We start from the raw sequence: 17,843 nt of genomic DNA, 5'->3' as shown, positions 1-17,843 counted from the left end.
TTTTAGTTTTTCTATTGGTTATTTTCATAATGACCAATACATGTTTTGTCTTTAAGCACTCCTCTCTTTGTCATGATAGGAACTGAATCCAGCGGGTGCTGAGACATACCCCCAGTTTTTATTTTATTTTGAGACAGTCTTGATAAATTGTTCAGGATGGTCTTGAACTTGTGATCTTCCTGCCTCGGTCTGAAGAGAAGCAGGGATTACAGGCATGCACCACCATGGACTGCTCAATTTTTTTTTGACATGAGTTTTGCTACAACGGCCAGGCTGGTTTTCATGTCCTGTGCTCCTGTGAGCTTCTGCTTCAGCTTCCTGGCTGGGACTATAGGGTGCAAATCACTTTGGCGGCTAAGATGTATCAATTATGAAAATATCAATTTTTTCTTACGTCTAATTTTTATTTTTAAAATTCATTTAGTGGATTATGTTTTAACATTAGATATTAGGTTTAAGCCCATTTAAGAAACAGTATACTTTGTATTCTGACAGTTCAATATCCATGAGTACTTCTTAACATTCCTAGAGGATGGCTTATTTTTGCATTCTAAAGAAAAAAAACCCCAGTATTTTGCATAAAAATGGAAAGATTATTTTGACTCGGAAGTAGGTATGACTAGTAAGTATAGCTTTAAGGTAGCCTGAAATAATTTAAGGGTTTATTTTTGTTTTAAATATTAAAATCTACAAATGTCATAGAATGTTTTCATGTTTAGATAGAAGCTGAAACTAATTTATAAAGACTGTTATTTCTATTAAAGGCAGATGTACAAATATTTCAGTTCAAACAAATAACTCCATAAAGTAAATTTTAAAACTTCATTATACAGATACATGTTATTTATGTTACTAGTTGTATGACCTCAGCCAAGGTCTGACTTGGCTTTAACTATGAAATAGGGATACTAATGATATTTACCTATTATAAGGATATATATATATATATATATATATATATATATATGTCAATTTAGTTAAAGTGCTTGGAAGAGTGGCTTTATGTATGACAACTTAATGAATGTTAGTAGCCGTTACTGTATTATAAAGTAAATATTTGTGTCATTAATTTAGCATTGGTGCTATTCAAGTGCCTTAGTGATATACTGAATTTGAACTGTTGCCAAACTCATATCCAAAAAACCCTTCTTTGTGAGTGTTTTTATACAATTAGAATAATCTGTTACAGGTATTTATGTATTTGTTTCCTTTGAAGAAATAAGTTCTTATATTGCTGTTACAGACACTACTAAACGGAAGCTATTTTAAGCAATTGTGAAATTTCTTTAATACTACAATTTCACGCACAGTTAGCTTAACCTCCATTTCATCCTTCGGTGTTTTGCACAGCAGTAGCATTCTGTTTCTGACAGGGCAAAGCTTAAAATCTGCAACTGTTTTGAATAAAGCTATTTAAGCTGACTTCTGAATTAGTCTAAAAATACAAAATTTCCATGCAGGTATAAAATTAAATATTTTGATACTTATCAGAATTAAGAAACATTGCATCACCTTTTTTTTGGGTGTGTGTGGTACTGAGAATTGAACTCATGACTCTGTGCTTGCAACACAGGTGCTTATGCCGCTGAGCTAAATCCCTGGCTCTGTCTCACTTATTAAAGACTTGTTTAAGCCTTAAATAAAGCCAAATATATTACCGAGAAACATAAAGTATTAGAAGCCATTGTAGTTTATGGTAAGCTGAGAGCTAAAGATGTAATAATTTTAAGTAAAAACTATTAAAAAAATGGAATTGCCATTAATCTTGTTAACTATAAATGCAAAAGAGACCTGCACAAAGAAAGTTCAGTGTTTTACATATAACTGATGCACTTTCTCATAGAATCTCTGGAAAGTATGCCTTCCTATCGATATTTTCAATATGACAAGAAAAATAGTGTAGATGTTTAAAAACTTGGGGCTCTAGAATCTTAGAGACTAATTGCTATGTACTTTTGGACAGATTATACCCTAGTTTTTTTTTTCTGTTAAACAGGGATAAAGTATTCATATTATAGGCTTGCTATCAGGACTAAACAAATATCATGAGTAAAATACTCAGCATGTAACCAGTGTAAAATAAAACATTAAAAGGTAAACCAATATAATTATGATATCCAAACTAACGATTCTAGAATAATTTGCTATTTCAAAGTCACAAAGTCAGTAAACAATGAGACTGAAATAAAAACTGCTAAAAAGACAGAGGGCATGAAGTTCTGATGAACTAATGTATTACTTTTGTGGCCGACTTAGAATATATGTAAATTTCAGGGAAGAGAGTAAAATACACCCTGAAAAGTATAACCATACTATACACAGCTGGGTTACAGTTAGTCCAACTACATAGTGGAAAGTATATTCTTAAATTTACCTACTGTTTAGGTCCATTTAGTCAAATCTACTGTAGTGTAGTAATGTAAGTACACTGAGCATTTTTATATTACCTGAAGACTTTTTCCACTAGTCCTAGCAAACTGAATCCAGGCAGTGCTGCCTTGCATCCTAGGCCATTAATATTTTGAGAAGGTCATTCCAGGTAGTTGGGATTTCAGACCTGTAGCACATCACCAGCTGAACAGATTTAAAGAGAAGACAAAAGCCCTTTATCCAATACCTGAACTTCTGAGCTACGTTATAGAATAAAGTAGAGGTACAAACTAGTGATCTGTTGTCCAGGTTTTTACTGATACTGTGAATGGGATAAAGATATTTTAAGATTTGTATAAAAGAAACAGTATTTTCTCAAGCTGCACAATTTGTTCTCTAAAAAAGTCACTTTTAAACTCTTATCTATTAAATGTTTCCTAAATCTTTGAAATCTGCTATTAGGAAATAGATTGAAAATATAAATGAGAATCTTAACAGGAAAATTAGAAGTGATGGTCATTACTTTGATCGCTACATTTCTTTACACAGTGATTTTCTAGGGCCAGAGATTTAGCTCAGCAGTACAAGTCTGGGAAGCAAAAGGTCGTGAATTAAATCCCCAGTACCTCACCCCCTACCTTGATTTTCTATATTGCAAACCTATAGGTTAATTTTTTTTGCTGTAAGGTAATTTTGGTCTCAAAAAACATCATGGCTTTCACTTAATCTGTTACTCTAAAAAGTTAAAAACCAGTAATACAATTTTATTCTAAAATGACTTTAAAATGTGGGTCTCTTTCAAGTTTTACAATAGACTTGGCCTAAGAAAATTCAGTTGCTTGGGTTAGTGTGTTCGCTTATTAGCATGCGTGAAGGCCTGGGTTTGATCCCAAGCACTGCAGAATGAATGAGAGAGCTTCACTTTAGTAAGGGTCTTGAAAAAATTTTAGTAGCAAACTTATTTTTTCAAAATGCAATGCAATCTTTTATTTAGATTTTAAAATTTCATGTTAACATGCAAAATGGCACAAAATTTTAGAGCTAAAATTTGTAGTTTCCTTATTAAAGTATGGCAATTGCCAGGATTCAAAATACTGAAATGTACAATGTTTGCCATGATTTATGTCTGCCATAATTTATGTCTGTATTTTTTCCAACTTAACAAGAAGTTATAAATAGTAAAATTTTCCTATTACTACTTCTGTTATTATATTTCCTCTTGATTCAACTGATTCAGAAGCTGGGAAGCACAGAAACAGAAAATTTGCTTCTAAATTTTGTCACTGGAAATCTAGTAGCTTATGATTTATCTCGCATTTCTTTTCTTTTGCTCTACTTTGCCAACAGTAATAATTATTATCCAAAATTGTTTAGTTCTCTAAATTTTCTATTTATTTTTCTTTTCAACACCAAATCATATACCACTACTTGTCATTACTACCAGTGGCTAATGTATTACCAAATACCTATATATGCCAAGCACAATTCTAAGGAGTTGTATGCGTATTACCTCAATTAATCCTCGTAACCTCCTTATGAGACAGGAACTATTACTATGTCTCACTTACAGACACAATGATCAGTTTGTCCAAGAACACGAACTGAGTGGTTGGAGATCTGAATCAAGACAGTTTAGTTCTAGAACCAGCGTCCTTAACCACTAATTAAAACTCACTCAATTCAATCAAGACAGAATGAATAGCAAATTAAGTTAGAATGATTTTATTGGTTTATACAGATGAGTAAGCTATTTAAATATATTACTTTCTAGGAAGTTCTCTGATTTGGTAACAAGTTTTACCTTTAGACTCGTCATTCAGAAAAACCAGTTTCCTGTGAGCTAGGGTCCACCATGGGGAATAGGAAGAGAATCATGAGACTAAACCATGCCTTTCTGTGAGCCAGCCAGTGAGAGGGCTGGGAAACAGGAAGAGCACACTACCCCCTTACCCCAAGCTGAAAGAAGAATTCAAGCTGAAATGACAGCAAACGGAGTTAAAAACAAAACCAAACCAAAGAACTTACTGCTTATATTGTTTGACTGACTTTGCCGGCCTAAAGTTGGTAGCATGAGCATCTATTTGGAGGATAACAACATGCATTATAGCAACTGTGGGAGATTTCCTTTTGTCTTGTTCTATTTTACTGTTTTGTTTTACTTCTGTATCTGGAAATCTGAGCAACTATTTTGAAGATAAACAATATGCAAAAATAACAATCACTGCTAAATTACTATCATCTTGTTTGAAAAATCTACATAGTTATTGTTGTCATTTGGTTTGTTTGCTTATTGATTTTTGTTTTTTTCTTTTTTCTCTTAAAATAAACCAGTAATATAAGATCTTGCTAAACCATGATTAAAAAACAAAACACCAAAAATTAGAAATATCAGAAGCACATAATAATATCAGAAGCATATAATAATAATAAAAAAAAAACTAGAAAAGTTCTACAAGAACAATGTCTGAAAGAGGCTTAATGAAGTCTTTAAACTATGAAACCTTAAATGAAGGATGAGAAGGGAAAAAAAGAACCTAGATGACATAATAAATTAAAATTCATAGAATTAGAAAGATAATAAAAAAATGAGAGAAACAATCTACCAAATGAAATACTATGCTTTATCTTGCAAATCTTAGAAAACAGAAACTGAAAAATTCTTAATGAAAAAAAAATTTATGTTTATCCTTAGGATAATTCCAAGAATCTATTTTAATCTGATGGTAATATTCACTTAAAATTTTTGTTACTAGAATTACTAAAAAGTACCAAATAATCTCTCTTTAGGTAGACGTGGAAGCTTATATCTTTCTAAATAAAATGTGGAAACAAGAAGTCTGTATTCATAGTTACTTAATTATAACCAAGAATGTTTCCAATGTATAACTGCCAATAACATCAGGGTTTTTTGTTTTTATTCTTTTAAGTTTTAAAGTATCTTTCAGGGTATATAAGTGAAATATATGAAAAAGTTTTTATCAAGTAACTATAAAGTTCTAGTACATTTCCAACATCATTTTTAAAATATCACCTTTCCAATATATTCTTCGTAAAAACATCCTTAATTCAAAAACAAAAACTTGTAAAATTCTGTGGAGTAAAGGCTGGGGACTGAGAAATACTGTAATTTTTAGGTGGCTAGGTATAGTGGGGCATGCCTGTAATTGCAGCACTCTGGCAGGCTGCAGGAGGATTACTAATGCAGTTGTAGTAACTTAGTGACTTAGAACCTGACTCAAAAAATAAAAAAGACTGGGGATTTAGCTTAGTGCTAAGGTCTTTGCTTCAACGCCCACAGACAAAAACACAAACAAGAGATTTACATTTCAAAATTATTAAGAGATCAAGAAAAGTGAAATAATAGATAAAATTTAGTGCAAATTATGCCAAGTGCTTTAGGAATAGAGAGATATAGCTTAATAGTTTATAAATTACACATTGTTACTTTTATTGAATGAGGACTACCTGTAATTATGACTTAAAAATTAAGGCTTAAATGTAAATTGAGTGAAATAGGAATGAGTATTTTCTATACAATGGAGTACTACTCAGCTATAAAGAAGGATCACATTGAGGTATTTATCAATAAATGGGCGCAGCTTGAAACCATACTCTTAAGTGAACTAAATCAAACTCGCATCTGTGAACACCGAATAGTTTCCCTAGTGTAGGAAATGATTCAAATATATAAAAGTACGTGATAACCATGATTCCCCATTATATGGCCGTGAAGCCTTATAAAATTTTCACTCATTAATTGGAATGGCTTTATTCTGGGCTGTTTGATATTATGGCCTGTGATGCAACGAACAACTACTTGGAAGAAAATAAGACATAATAATAACTAGTGCTGATTTAATACCATCTTGTCTTAAAGCCGTATCAAACTATGGCTCTTCTGTCTCCATTGATTTTATCATGTTGTAACTTGCTAGATTTTATCGTATGTGGTAGTATAAACAAAAATTGCTATAGGCAAAGAGATAATATAGAAACCATTGATCATTTTTTCTGTTAGCTGGTTCTAAATACTCTACAATGCTTTCATCCACTTGAATGGTGTTACACAGTCTTGATATGTTTGATGCTATAGCATATGAAGTTATATTCAAATATTTCAAAGAAAAAGACACTATGGTAACTACTATTAAGTTGGGTTATTTGGTGGTGAAGCATTAGGTTGCTGAAAGTGTCATGCTTTAACCTGTATTGTTATGTTGTTATGCCCCCTTTTATCTCATCCTCTCCCTTATTCATTAAAAAATTATTTAATTAAAAAAAAAAGATGCATGCTTCCATAAAACCTATCAACAGTTTACGAGAACTGGTCTTATGACACATGATGAAATGAACAAACACTTTGAAGGGAAAAAAAGGCACTACAGTACTCAGGGCTGATTCCATAGTGTCATATGAAATCCAGCAATACTATTAATCTTTGATCACAGTGATTTTAATCTGCTTTGGTTTGTTTAAACTCAACATAAGTGAAGATATGGATAAATGCATACAAGTATAAGTGTATAGGATTGATAGCCATATTACTTAGTTTTTGTTGGATACTTGAACACAACTATTTGCAGTCTCCCTTTTTGAATTCTCTATGTTCCACTTTTGTATCTTGAGCAATTATTTGTAAGCGGAGAATATGTAAATACAAACTAGTGATTTATTACTGTTCAATATTTTCTTTGAAAGTATGTACTATTTCTACTTAGTTTCTGTTTTGTCTTGTCTTTCTTTAAATAAGAATTTAAAAAAAAAGAATAAGAACTGAACAGGAATATAATTAATTTTAGACATAAGTGATCCAAACTTGATTTTACTAAAATTATACCACAAAATTAGGGTATTATAAAGTACTGAAAAAAAATAAGTATTTAAGTAAGTAAATAGCTCTTATATGTATTTCAGAGTTATAGTTTAGGCATATTTTATGTAAGTCAAAGGGCAGAATTCTCAATTTAGTCTTAATTACAAGGGCATGTGTTTGTGTATGTGTGTGAACATAGTATGAACACTATTTACCGTGGAACAAACCTTATTATTCAATCTAAGTTTGGGGTGTCAGCAAATAATCACTATTGGCTGAGTAGTGGTATAGTCCATAGAACGACAAGGAAAGAATGACTCACTCAGATTCCTTCAGCAAACGTCACATCAAAGGGAGGAGGTACATATTAAATTAGTTAAATCTAATGCCTTAAATCTATTTAAAGACCAGTTTTTAAAATTTAAGATATTTACATACAATAAAGACTTACATGTAAGAAAATCTAAACATAAAATATATCATTGGAATATATGACCCAATAAAATGAAATCTGTGTTAAGACTGCCACAGTCTTTGGCATATTGGGAATTTCAAGTTCATATTTAGAAATCAAATGGGCTGAATACTAAATGTTAACATTTTCAAAGTACATCTGCTTGTTTTAAAGAACTATAAAAATGTACTTGGTGTTAGAAATAAACTTTAACTACCTAACCATAAGAAAATATCATTATTGCTTGAAAGTTTTATACACCATTAACACCTTAATTCAGCATGTGCAAGAGGATATCAAGTGATATAGAAAGATACTATAATTGTTTCTCATTCCAAACACAGAGATCTCACTAACTCAGGGTTTTGTTTTGTTTTGTTTTGCTGGTGGTGCTAGGGATTGAGTGTAGGCCCATGCATGTATGTGCTAGAGCACTGATCGACCAGTGAACTACACCTTCAACTCTCATTCACTTTTAATTACCTTTTTTTCTTCTCTTCTTAAATTTTATTTAAAGAAAGAATAAACAAAACAGAAAAAGGATAGAAATAATACATAATTTCAAAGAAAAAATAAACACTAAGAAATCACTAGTTGATGTTTACATAGCCCTCTTACAAATAGTTGTTCAAGTTATAGAAGTGAAGCATACAAAGTGGACATTCAAATAGTGAGACAGCAAACAGTTCTGTTCAACTATCCAACAAAAACTTAGTAATATGGCTAATAATCCTATACACTTAAAAACACATGCAGCTATCCATATCTTCATGTATGTTAAGCTTAAACAAACCAAAGCAGGCTAAAATCACTCTGAGCAAAGAATAATAGTATTGCTGCATTTCTCATCATGACACTATGGGATCAACACTGGGTACTGTAGTGTCTCTTTTTCTTCAAAGTAGTTGTTCATTTCATAATGTGTTATAAGATCAGTTCTCATAAACTGTTTATAGGCTCTACGCATGCATTATCTCTTCTTACATTTCTATCCTTTCTATATTACAGGGAGAAACAAAACAAAGCAAGACAAAACAAAACGTATTCCTATAAACACATGAAACCAAAAAGTCATATAAAACCACAGTACAAGGTGTTCTACAATGGCTATTGTGTTGTTTCTTGTTATCTTCAATAGAATTATCCATATCATCAGGCATAATATAATTGAATATAGCAGTACGTACCAATATTAATAAAAACAAAACATTGTAGATAGTGTAAAACTTCAAAAACAAGTAATAATCAAACTAGAATGGGTATCGTTGTGAGTCTTGTCATCTTCAGTGTAGCTGCCTATACTCTCAGACTTGATACTTTCAGTCATAACAGTTTTAAATAAAATTCCTCGATAACCAAACAGCAATCTAACAAACCAGATTTAACTAAGATCAGTCATGGGAAAACAGTAAAAATTATACAAGGCTTCAGATTAAGCTAATAGGGAATTAAGGATGATTACCGTACTATATCCTCCTATTTTTGGGATAGCTGTCTGTGCCTTCAGATCTAGTGCAAGTAGACAAACTGGGACAGAATATAATCTATCTAAACAGAGTGGTGTGAGTATTGTGGGTTTTAAGTCCTGATACACTATTAACAATATCCTCTGCCTTCTTTTTTTAGACTATTCCTCCCTCCCCTTTCACTCCCACAGAGTGCACTGTGCATTTTGGGTCCCATCAATTCCCTCAGTTTTTAGATTGAGGGGGTAACCTGCTATTTATCTAAATGGTTCTGAACCTTCTCCCTCCTGGACTTGATCTCAAGTTGTATTCCTTTACCTATAAAACATGTCTTTCCAACCTATGCAGGTGCTGGTCAAGCTGCCCCATTACTCTCTGTTTCTCTGTCACATAGAGCATTGTTTTTTCATATTTGATTTTCGGTCTGTAAACCGTTTTTTCAGGTTAATTATATTTCCTATATAGAGCATCTCAGTGGACCCTGCCTCCTGATTTACTCTGCCTGTGTTTTTTTCTTTTCTTTTTTAGTGCTATCAAGGCCATCTATATAAGAGACTATAGCCAATCTTCTCTTCCTCATTTCTGTTGTGCTATTTTTCTGCCATTAGTTCTCTACTTTTCTCCTTCATTCCACTTTCTGCTCCATTCACTGAAGCCTCTCTGCCACTGTTCTTGGAATCCTGGTACTTTTTTCCTCTCTCTAGAATGTCCTTCAGTTCTCTGTAGGGCTGGATTGGTAGTTGCAAATTCCCCAGTTCCTCTTTCTCTTAGAAACCCCTTGTTTTTCCATTAATTTCTAGAGATGATTTTTCAGGGTACATCAATCTGGGATGGAGGTTATTTCCTTTCAGGGCTTGGGATACTCCACTCCAAGCTCTTCTTGATTTGATGGTCTGTGTCAAGAAGTCTGCTGTGATTTTGATGGGTTATCCTTTATAGGTGATCTGTTTCTTTTCTCTGACAGCTTTTAATATTGTTCTTATTTTGAATTTCTGGGATCTTATTATATGTCTAGGTGTAACTCTGTTTTTGGTTGTAGGTGGCTCAAGTTCTGTATTCCTCAAGCATCATTTCCTTTTCTTATGCTTGGGAAGTTTTCCTTAATTATTTCTGTGAATAGCCTTTGTATTTCCTTTGTTTTTACTCCTGCTTTTTCATTCACATTCTTTACTCTTTAAGTTATAGATCCTCTTGTCTTGTAGCCTTTGTATTGTCATTGCCTGTTTCCCTGTTATTTTTAAGAGATTTTTCCTTTCATGATCACACATTGCAAACTGTCTTCAAGTTTTGATAGTTTATCCTTAGTTTCTTTCAAGCACTTTTGCCAGCTTTCAAAGGCCAGGAAGAAACTAAACAGCTGTTAATTTCCTAGTAATTCAACTTAACAGCTGTTATTTCCTGGTAATCTCTTTGAACCTGCTTCATGTATTCTAGGTTTTCTTTATATTCTTCATTGAAGGTTTCTCTCCTTTTTTTGTGTTCCTCCATTCTTCCATCTGTGTCTTGAGAGGTGCTTAGTATTTTTTATTAATCTATTTATATCGTGCTTTACTTGATTAAATATTTCACTTTTGAGCTCGTCTATGAGGTCCCAAAGATATGTCTTTATGCCCAGTGATGCCGTGTCTGATACTGCATGTTTGCTGCCCTCAGTCTCTTTTGTATTTACCTCTCCTGGATCAATGTTCTCAGGGCTGAGGGCTAGGAACTTTTTATTGTTTCTTTCTCTTGTCACTTTTTTGGTTTCTTCCAAACAGGTGTATAAAGGAGGTCCCAGTTCCTTTCCTTGTTGGTTATAGTTCTTCTGAAGAGTGCTGGCTAGGGATTTCTGCACTCTCCAGTTTGCGATTGGTCACTGAAGTGCAAACAGGGGCAGTGTATGCTGGCCCCTCCCCTCCGGGTCAGTCAACCTGTGAGGGCCTTCACTGTGTTAGTGTGCGCTGTGCATAAGGAATTGGTTTGGAGTGACTTATTGGGTCCTGGCCAGAGGTGTGACACAGGCCAAGCATATCCCACCATTCTGGTCTGGGAAGGGAACAACAGACTGAAGTCACTGCTGTTCCTTGTTCCTGCCCGATTCCAGAATGTCACCCAGTTGGTTGCCCCTTTCCTGGGGGAGGGCCTTATTCCTAGTGCTCACCATGGGTAATGCAGGTCCCTTGCTGGTTCTGTTCTCCATTGGGCTTGCTGATCTCTGGTTCCAGTGGGAGTTCAGTCAGTTCAGTCAAAGTGGCAAGGGCACTATGGCCGCTAACCTTAGCTGCTCCAATGTATCCCTGGGACTGCATGTTTGACCAGTTCTTTCCCTTTAGTTTCTTCCTGGGTCAAGAGGATCCATCTGCCTCTGTCCAGACGTCCCCACAATGTTTTATTCCGGCATCTGAGTTGTCTGTCTCAGGAAGCCTCAGTATTTTGCTGCTTATAAATCTGTCATCTTTCCCCTCGCCCATTTTAATTATCTTTTCAGACTACTTTAAAACTTCCAGAAATTGAGGGTTTTAAAGAAAGGACTTTAAAACTGATCAAATTTATTATTAGTTTTATCATGTTCAAAACATATCACTATCTTTGTATCAGTTTTCAGATTTTAGAGAGATGAAATTAGATACCCAGAATTAGTTATAACATGACTAATATGTAAATTAACCGTGAGTAAATTAACATGATATATAAATTAACAGCTGTTGCCCAAATTCTGTTATAATTTATTGTCTATAATTCTGTGTGTCTTTTTCTCATACCAAATTTCATCATAAAACTAGCTTATTACATGTGAACAAAAGCATGTAACAAATTATTCTTTGCTTCCCTTTGGTGCCTTCTTTTTCCTTATTAAACTGGGATCCTGCAAGGTAACCACTGTTTTGGCCAGGCCAAGAAATCAGTTAATTGTAGTAAGACATGTAAAAGCCTGAGTTTTCGTTTCACTTGAGTTGATTTGATTAAGCAACTTATGCTTTGTCTTATCTAAATAATTGAGTACAACATATGTATCAGGAACAGTACCTTTTTCGTTTCAAATTGTGCTTCTTCCTGACAGCATCCCCTGCAATCAGGATCCAGCTGAAGTAGGTTGAACTGTCCAAGGAGATCACAAGAGCTGCAGAGCAAGTTGCTAGAGAAGCCTAACTCTCTGCATGCCTCTGATGAAAACTCTGCCTTGAAAGCAGACACCTAAAAATAAAAAAGAGAAAAAAACCCCATAGTTTTATATTTATGTCAAAACATCCAAACAAGAGATGAGAGTCTAATACACTAGAGATGAGTTACTGAAACATTTCATTGGGAGACAAAATTCTTAAGTATTTTTGAACTTTAGTTCTTTTCTCTCTCCCAGTTCTTTTCTTAAAAATGACATCTTTTAGTTTAAAAAGAATTTTATGATATGTATATGAATCTTTTATTAACATATAAGTTTCAAAAAATAATTTCCTTGTAAGAAAAAATAATCTGCATTTCATTTTAAGGACTCAGTACCTGTTTATACTGATTATGGAATAACACTTAGCTGCAGACATATTTTTCAGGGAAAGAGGAAAAGGTGGAGTGAGGGAAGGCAGGAGGACATAAGAAATCAAACTTTTGGCTGAGGTACTAGCTTCTACCATTTACAAGACAAGTGATACTGGGCAAGCTATTTTAATTTCCTTACTGATAAAGCAGGAAACAATGCTTGCTACATAAAACAGGCTGCTATAAAGATTAAATGAAGTTATATAAAGTAATCAATCAGAATGACAAAAAAGCAGGTTTTCAAAAATATTAGCTTTTTCCTCAACCATTCTTCTTTCATTTATCAATCCATGTGGTATATCCCTCTTTGTCTGAGGCCAATTCTTCTACTTTGTATTTTGGATTCTATCTATTCTCACATTCTAAGGGGCTTCATTTCATTGATAACTCAATCTTATAGTTTACTCAAGCTCTACAGTTCTAACTGCTCTTCATTTCTGCATTGTTGTTATAACCGAGTTTCTCATTTACCACTCTACTAACTATGCTAAAGTTAGCAAATCATCAAATGCAAAACCACTCAAACCAGTTACACTTCAGTTCTTCCTTTAGAGGCTAGTCCTCCTCCTTTTGCTTTCTTCTGTGCATCTCTTAAATGCTGTTGTTTCCAACAGTTCTGTTTCCGGCTGTATTTTAACCTACTTTCTATGGACAATGACTTCCTCACCATGGTTTCAAATACCACTTCTTGAAAATTCTCTCGAATATCAAGCTTCTGAAGCCAAGAGCCCACAAGATGTCTCATTTTTATGTTGCATATGCACTGTAACTTCAAAAATCTCTAACAGTGAAATTTATCATTTTTCCTTAAGTGTAGCCCTCTTCATGTATTCATTATCTTAGTCAAATGGCATCACTTCCCTGACCATCCAGTTTCCCAGTTTAGTGATCCTACATGCTTCACCATTCTCACACCATACTAGCTAACACATGTTCACAATTTTGTCTTAGAGAACTCTTAAATCCTTTTCCAAACTTAAATGCATAAATGATCATTGCCAGCTCTGCTGCTTACTACTTTCCCAATTGCATCTTATTTTCTAAGCTATAACAATTCCTACAGTACCTTTAAGCATACAACTACTCCATATAATTTTGTTAATGTTTTTACCTAAGTTTATATTCTTTTATCACTTTTTTCACCCCCTAAATTTCTACTTAGTTCTAATAACCAAATTTGTATCAATCGCCTAGGAAGCCTCAATCTTTAACCATAGTACTTTTCTTCTCTGAGGAAGAAATTTGTGCACAGCTATAAAACAGTACCAACATGACACTAGATATAAATGTAAGATTGCCTGACTCCTCAACAATACTGAGCTCTTCTGAGGGCAAGCAGTAAGCTGTCTTTGTATTTCTAGCCCTTAACCCAGTTCTTACATGCATGTTAAAAAATGAATTACTTAAAGCCACAGCCACAGTCTCTCTATCTTTGTTTTTTCCTCCTCTTTCCCTGCTACACTCCGTCTTGAGTTTCACTTACCCATACCCCATCCCTTATCCTTTATAAGAATAAAAGGGGAAACATCACAGCTTCAAATAAGAAAACATTTCAGACAGATTCCAACTACAGTACCATAGCTGATCTTACAGACCAAAAGTCTGTAAACTTTAAGCAAATGCCGCAGAGCAATTATGCTAAGCTTTAGTGGCAATATAGTTTCTGCTGCAAATATTCAACTCAGCTACCACAGCACCAAGCAGTTAAACACAATCTAGAAGTGAAATGGTGCCTTTGTATTCCAGTGGAACTACTTACAAGAATAAAAATTGCCTGGATTTGGCTCACTAGTTGTAATTTGTCAATCCTCTTGTAAACTGACTAGGTAAAGTCAAAACCAGTGACTTTTCCCAATGAAAATATTGTTAGCATTTCACTCAAGCGCTGATCATCCCATTGTTAGTATTTTAATGTAGTACTTCGTATCTCTTTTTGTCCTGTTTCTGTAATAATGCAGAATGCATCTAATCTTAGATCAAATATCCTAGCAAAACAGAAGGGACTTAGCAGTTCTTGTGGCTGGCTGTTATGGCTTACATGTCAGTTGGTTAGTTAGCATGGTTGATCCCTATAGTACATTGGTAGGGAACGTATGGCATGTGTGCTGCAGTGGGCTGTTTGTATCATTGGAAGTTCTAAAAGGTTTGCCATCACTGTTCTAGTTTAACTATGTAAGACACTTTGTACTACACTAATATTGTACTTTGTGTAATTTCTATTAGTAAAATGGATCTGTAAGATCTATTTCACAGGTTAATTTGAAATCAGTGTGGCAGACTATATTTTCTAAATACCGCTGCATTAATATGTACACATCATCCCCTATGTCTCAAAATGTGGCTGGCAGTCTTAAACTGAGATGTGGACTGTTGACACTGAGGCTCTATTGTTCTTGTTGAATCTGGGCGGGCAGGCACTGTGATTATTCTGACAACTCAGTGCAGCAGAAGTGACACTATATGATTCAGATGATAGTTCAGATTAAAAAAAAGAAACAGCACTTACCTAGCCTCCCTTGTCTCCACTATCAATGGTGGAACTTTGCCACCATGCTATACAGCAGCCTCAACTACAGTGACAACATAGGCAGGCCCATATAGGGAGCAACTGAGACACCCAGGTGACAATCAGCATCACATGTGAATCAAACAGCCTTTTGATTTTAGGCCAGACTTTCAGCTAAGGTCTGATACAGCACAAATTAACAAGCCATCCCTGCTGTGCTCTGTCTGCATTGCTGACCCACTGAATTTGAAAGCAAAATAAATTGTTTAAAACCACTAAATCTCACGGTAACTTACTAAATATCCAATAAAAGTGAATTTATTTTGAAAAACTGTAAGCTGGCTAAAAAATTGTAATTAAAGGTTATTAAACAAACTATAAGTTTCAAGGGAATAACTGTATCAGGGACTTTGGAACCTACAGATGCCCAATGGGTGACTAAAAGTAGAAAATTTGGCACCTCTGCCTTCATCTGTTTTATTACCTTAAAACTTTTGAGTCAGATTCCCCGCTTCAGCACTATGTAGGTACGTCAATCATTTAAAGAGTGCCTGAGAACTAAAATACAAGGCTTATTAGCTCTAAATTTTACCATATCTCACCCCTCTTCAAAACTGAGGACACAAAGAATAACTTTTCAGGATTTGCAGGGGTATCAACTGTCAACTCCTGCCTAGAAGTCTCTGGTCATTGCTATGATTTATATCTAGATGCCCCTCCAAAGCTGCATGTGCTCATAGGTGGGCTTTTCAAGGTGATTATAAGGGAATTAAAGCTGACTTGCTGTTAGGAGATGGGGCCTGGTTGGAAGAGGTGGGATAACTTCCTTCCAAATTCCTCTCCTCACTGTCTGCTTTCTGAATGCCATAAAGTGAGCGGCTTTCCTCTGGCAGGCATTTTCACCATGCCTCTCTGCCGTGTTATTTCTTCTTTGGAGCTGCTGACTGTGGACTGAAATATAATCCAAAATAAACCTTTCCTCCATTAAGATATCAGGCAGTGTGTCTCAGCAACAAGAAAAGTGACTAAGACATTGTCTTACACCTGCAGCCACCTCGTATCTCTGTTTTGCAGACCATGCCATGATGAGGTCACCTTCCAAGTGGAACTGAGGTTGCACTCCATAAGTAGGAAGCATTGTCTCATGATGGTAACCAAACTGCCCCCTCAAGTGATGATGGTTCCACCAAGATTTCATAGAACCAGCCCTGAGACACCCATCAACGAGACCATTGCTTTACCAGTCTAAAGTACTGCTGTAAGCTTCCCAGCTATAAACACCACTAGATCCTTCATTTTCTTTTGCTATAAAACCCCAAAGCTTCTGTCAGTTCCTTGAAGACAGATCTTGAGCCCTTTAATCTGTGCTTCCCAACATGGACATACTTAATCTCCTTCCCATTCCTCACTACTACATGACTCCTTGTTTGGAGTTATGAAACAGATGGCCCAGTCTGATCTGGTTAGGATTACTAGAGCCAAAACTCTAGTAACATAATCATGCAATTATACTATTTAGTTTTATTTTGGCTTTTCTGAGCACCTACTGATAGATACATGGCATGAATAGTCTGAAGAATTCAGACAACTTTAAATGCCAGCACAGTGCAACTTTACTTCTGAACGTCTGAATAGGGAAAATTTTCACTTATTTCACAATTTAAAAAGACAAGTACAGAAACCATCTATTATTCTGTCCATTAAAAGGTGAGTACTTAATAAATGTTAGTTTGGGATGGGGATATAGCTCAGCAGCACAGTGCCTGCCTGGCAAGCATGAAGTCATGAGTTCAATCCCCAGTTACAAAAACAATAAAAAATAAAATATAAGTATTATTCCTATCTTCCTTTGTGAAAACTCATTTAAAAAGCACAAAATACTATAAAAGAATTTTAATCATTACATTAGACAGGAAATTAAGGGTAAGTATAAGGGAGGTACAAGGTTTCTTTAGTTTCACAAAGGAACTTTTTTCTTTTTTAGCTGTTTCCTTGACTGGTTTGCAGATTTGAGGTTCTGAATCCAAAGAACATCCAGGGCATATTTTAAGCAATTCACAGATAACTCCTAAGGACTAATCACAAGAGCTCAAAATCACAAATTACATCTCTTTGTTGTCGAAATCTTCAATTTTGTAAGAAAGACAGGTTTCTAAGGACAGTTCTGACTGGGACAATCATGTCATTCCATTTGGAAGCAGGACTAAGAGATCCCGCCGACTTCTCTATGTATTAGTCACTATTTTATTGTATTTACACACACACACACACACATACACACACACACATAAAGAGATACTCACTCTAAGGAAACGCATAGGTTTTTCCATATAATTCTTAAGATTTAAAGGCAGACAAAATCAAATAGATGGATTTACAGAATGAACCCCATGACAATGAATACCTGAAACATGGCCATTACAGGAAGTGCTTGCCAAGCACCAGACATTTTGCTAAGCACATTACATTATTATTTGATTTAAATATAACCACTCTATGGAGTAGGTATTACCCTTATTTTACAGAACAGGAAACTGGGGCTTATGGCAGTTAAGATCATTTATCTAAGACTATATAACAAACAATAGCAACATTAAAATTCTAACCCTGGCCTATCTCAAAATTCCACAGCTTGACTAGTTTGTGCCACCAAATCTCATGTGGAAGCTTAAATCCTCAATACAGCAGTACTGGGAGTTGGGGCCCCAAGGAAGGTATTTT

General features: G+C 34.7%; 1 protein-coding gene across 1 annotated transcript in view; it reads right to left on the bottom strand.

Moving 5' to 3' along the window:
* Positions 1 to 17,843, bottom strand: part of Selenof (selenoprotein F) — a 46,403-nt gene that overhangs the window by 23,755 nt on the left and 4,805 nt on the right. The window contains exon 2 of the mRNA NM_001257993.1: positions 12,110 to 12,277. Within this exon, the coding sequence (NP_001244922.1) occupies positions 12,110 to 12,277 (168 nt within the window). The remainder of the gene's footprint in view (positions 1 to 12,109; positions 12,278 to 17,843) is intronic.

Source organism: Cavia porcellus, unplaced genomic scaffold (assembly GCF_034190915.1).
Source record: "Cavia porcellus strain 051 isolate PalLab524CR breed Dunkin Hartley unplaced genomic scaffold, mCavPor4.1 scaffold_1, whole genome shotgun sequence".
Taxonomy (NCBI): Eukaryota; Metazoa; Chordata; class Mammalia; order Rodentia; family Caviidae; genus Cavia; species Cavia porcellus.
Note: the sequence above shows the minus strand (reverse complement) of the source record. Positions and strands in the feature narration are given on the sequence as shown.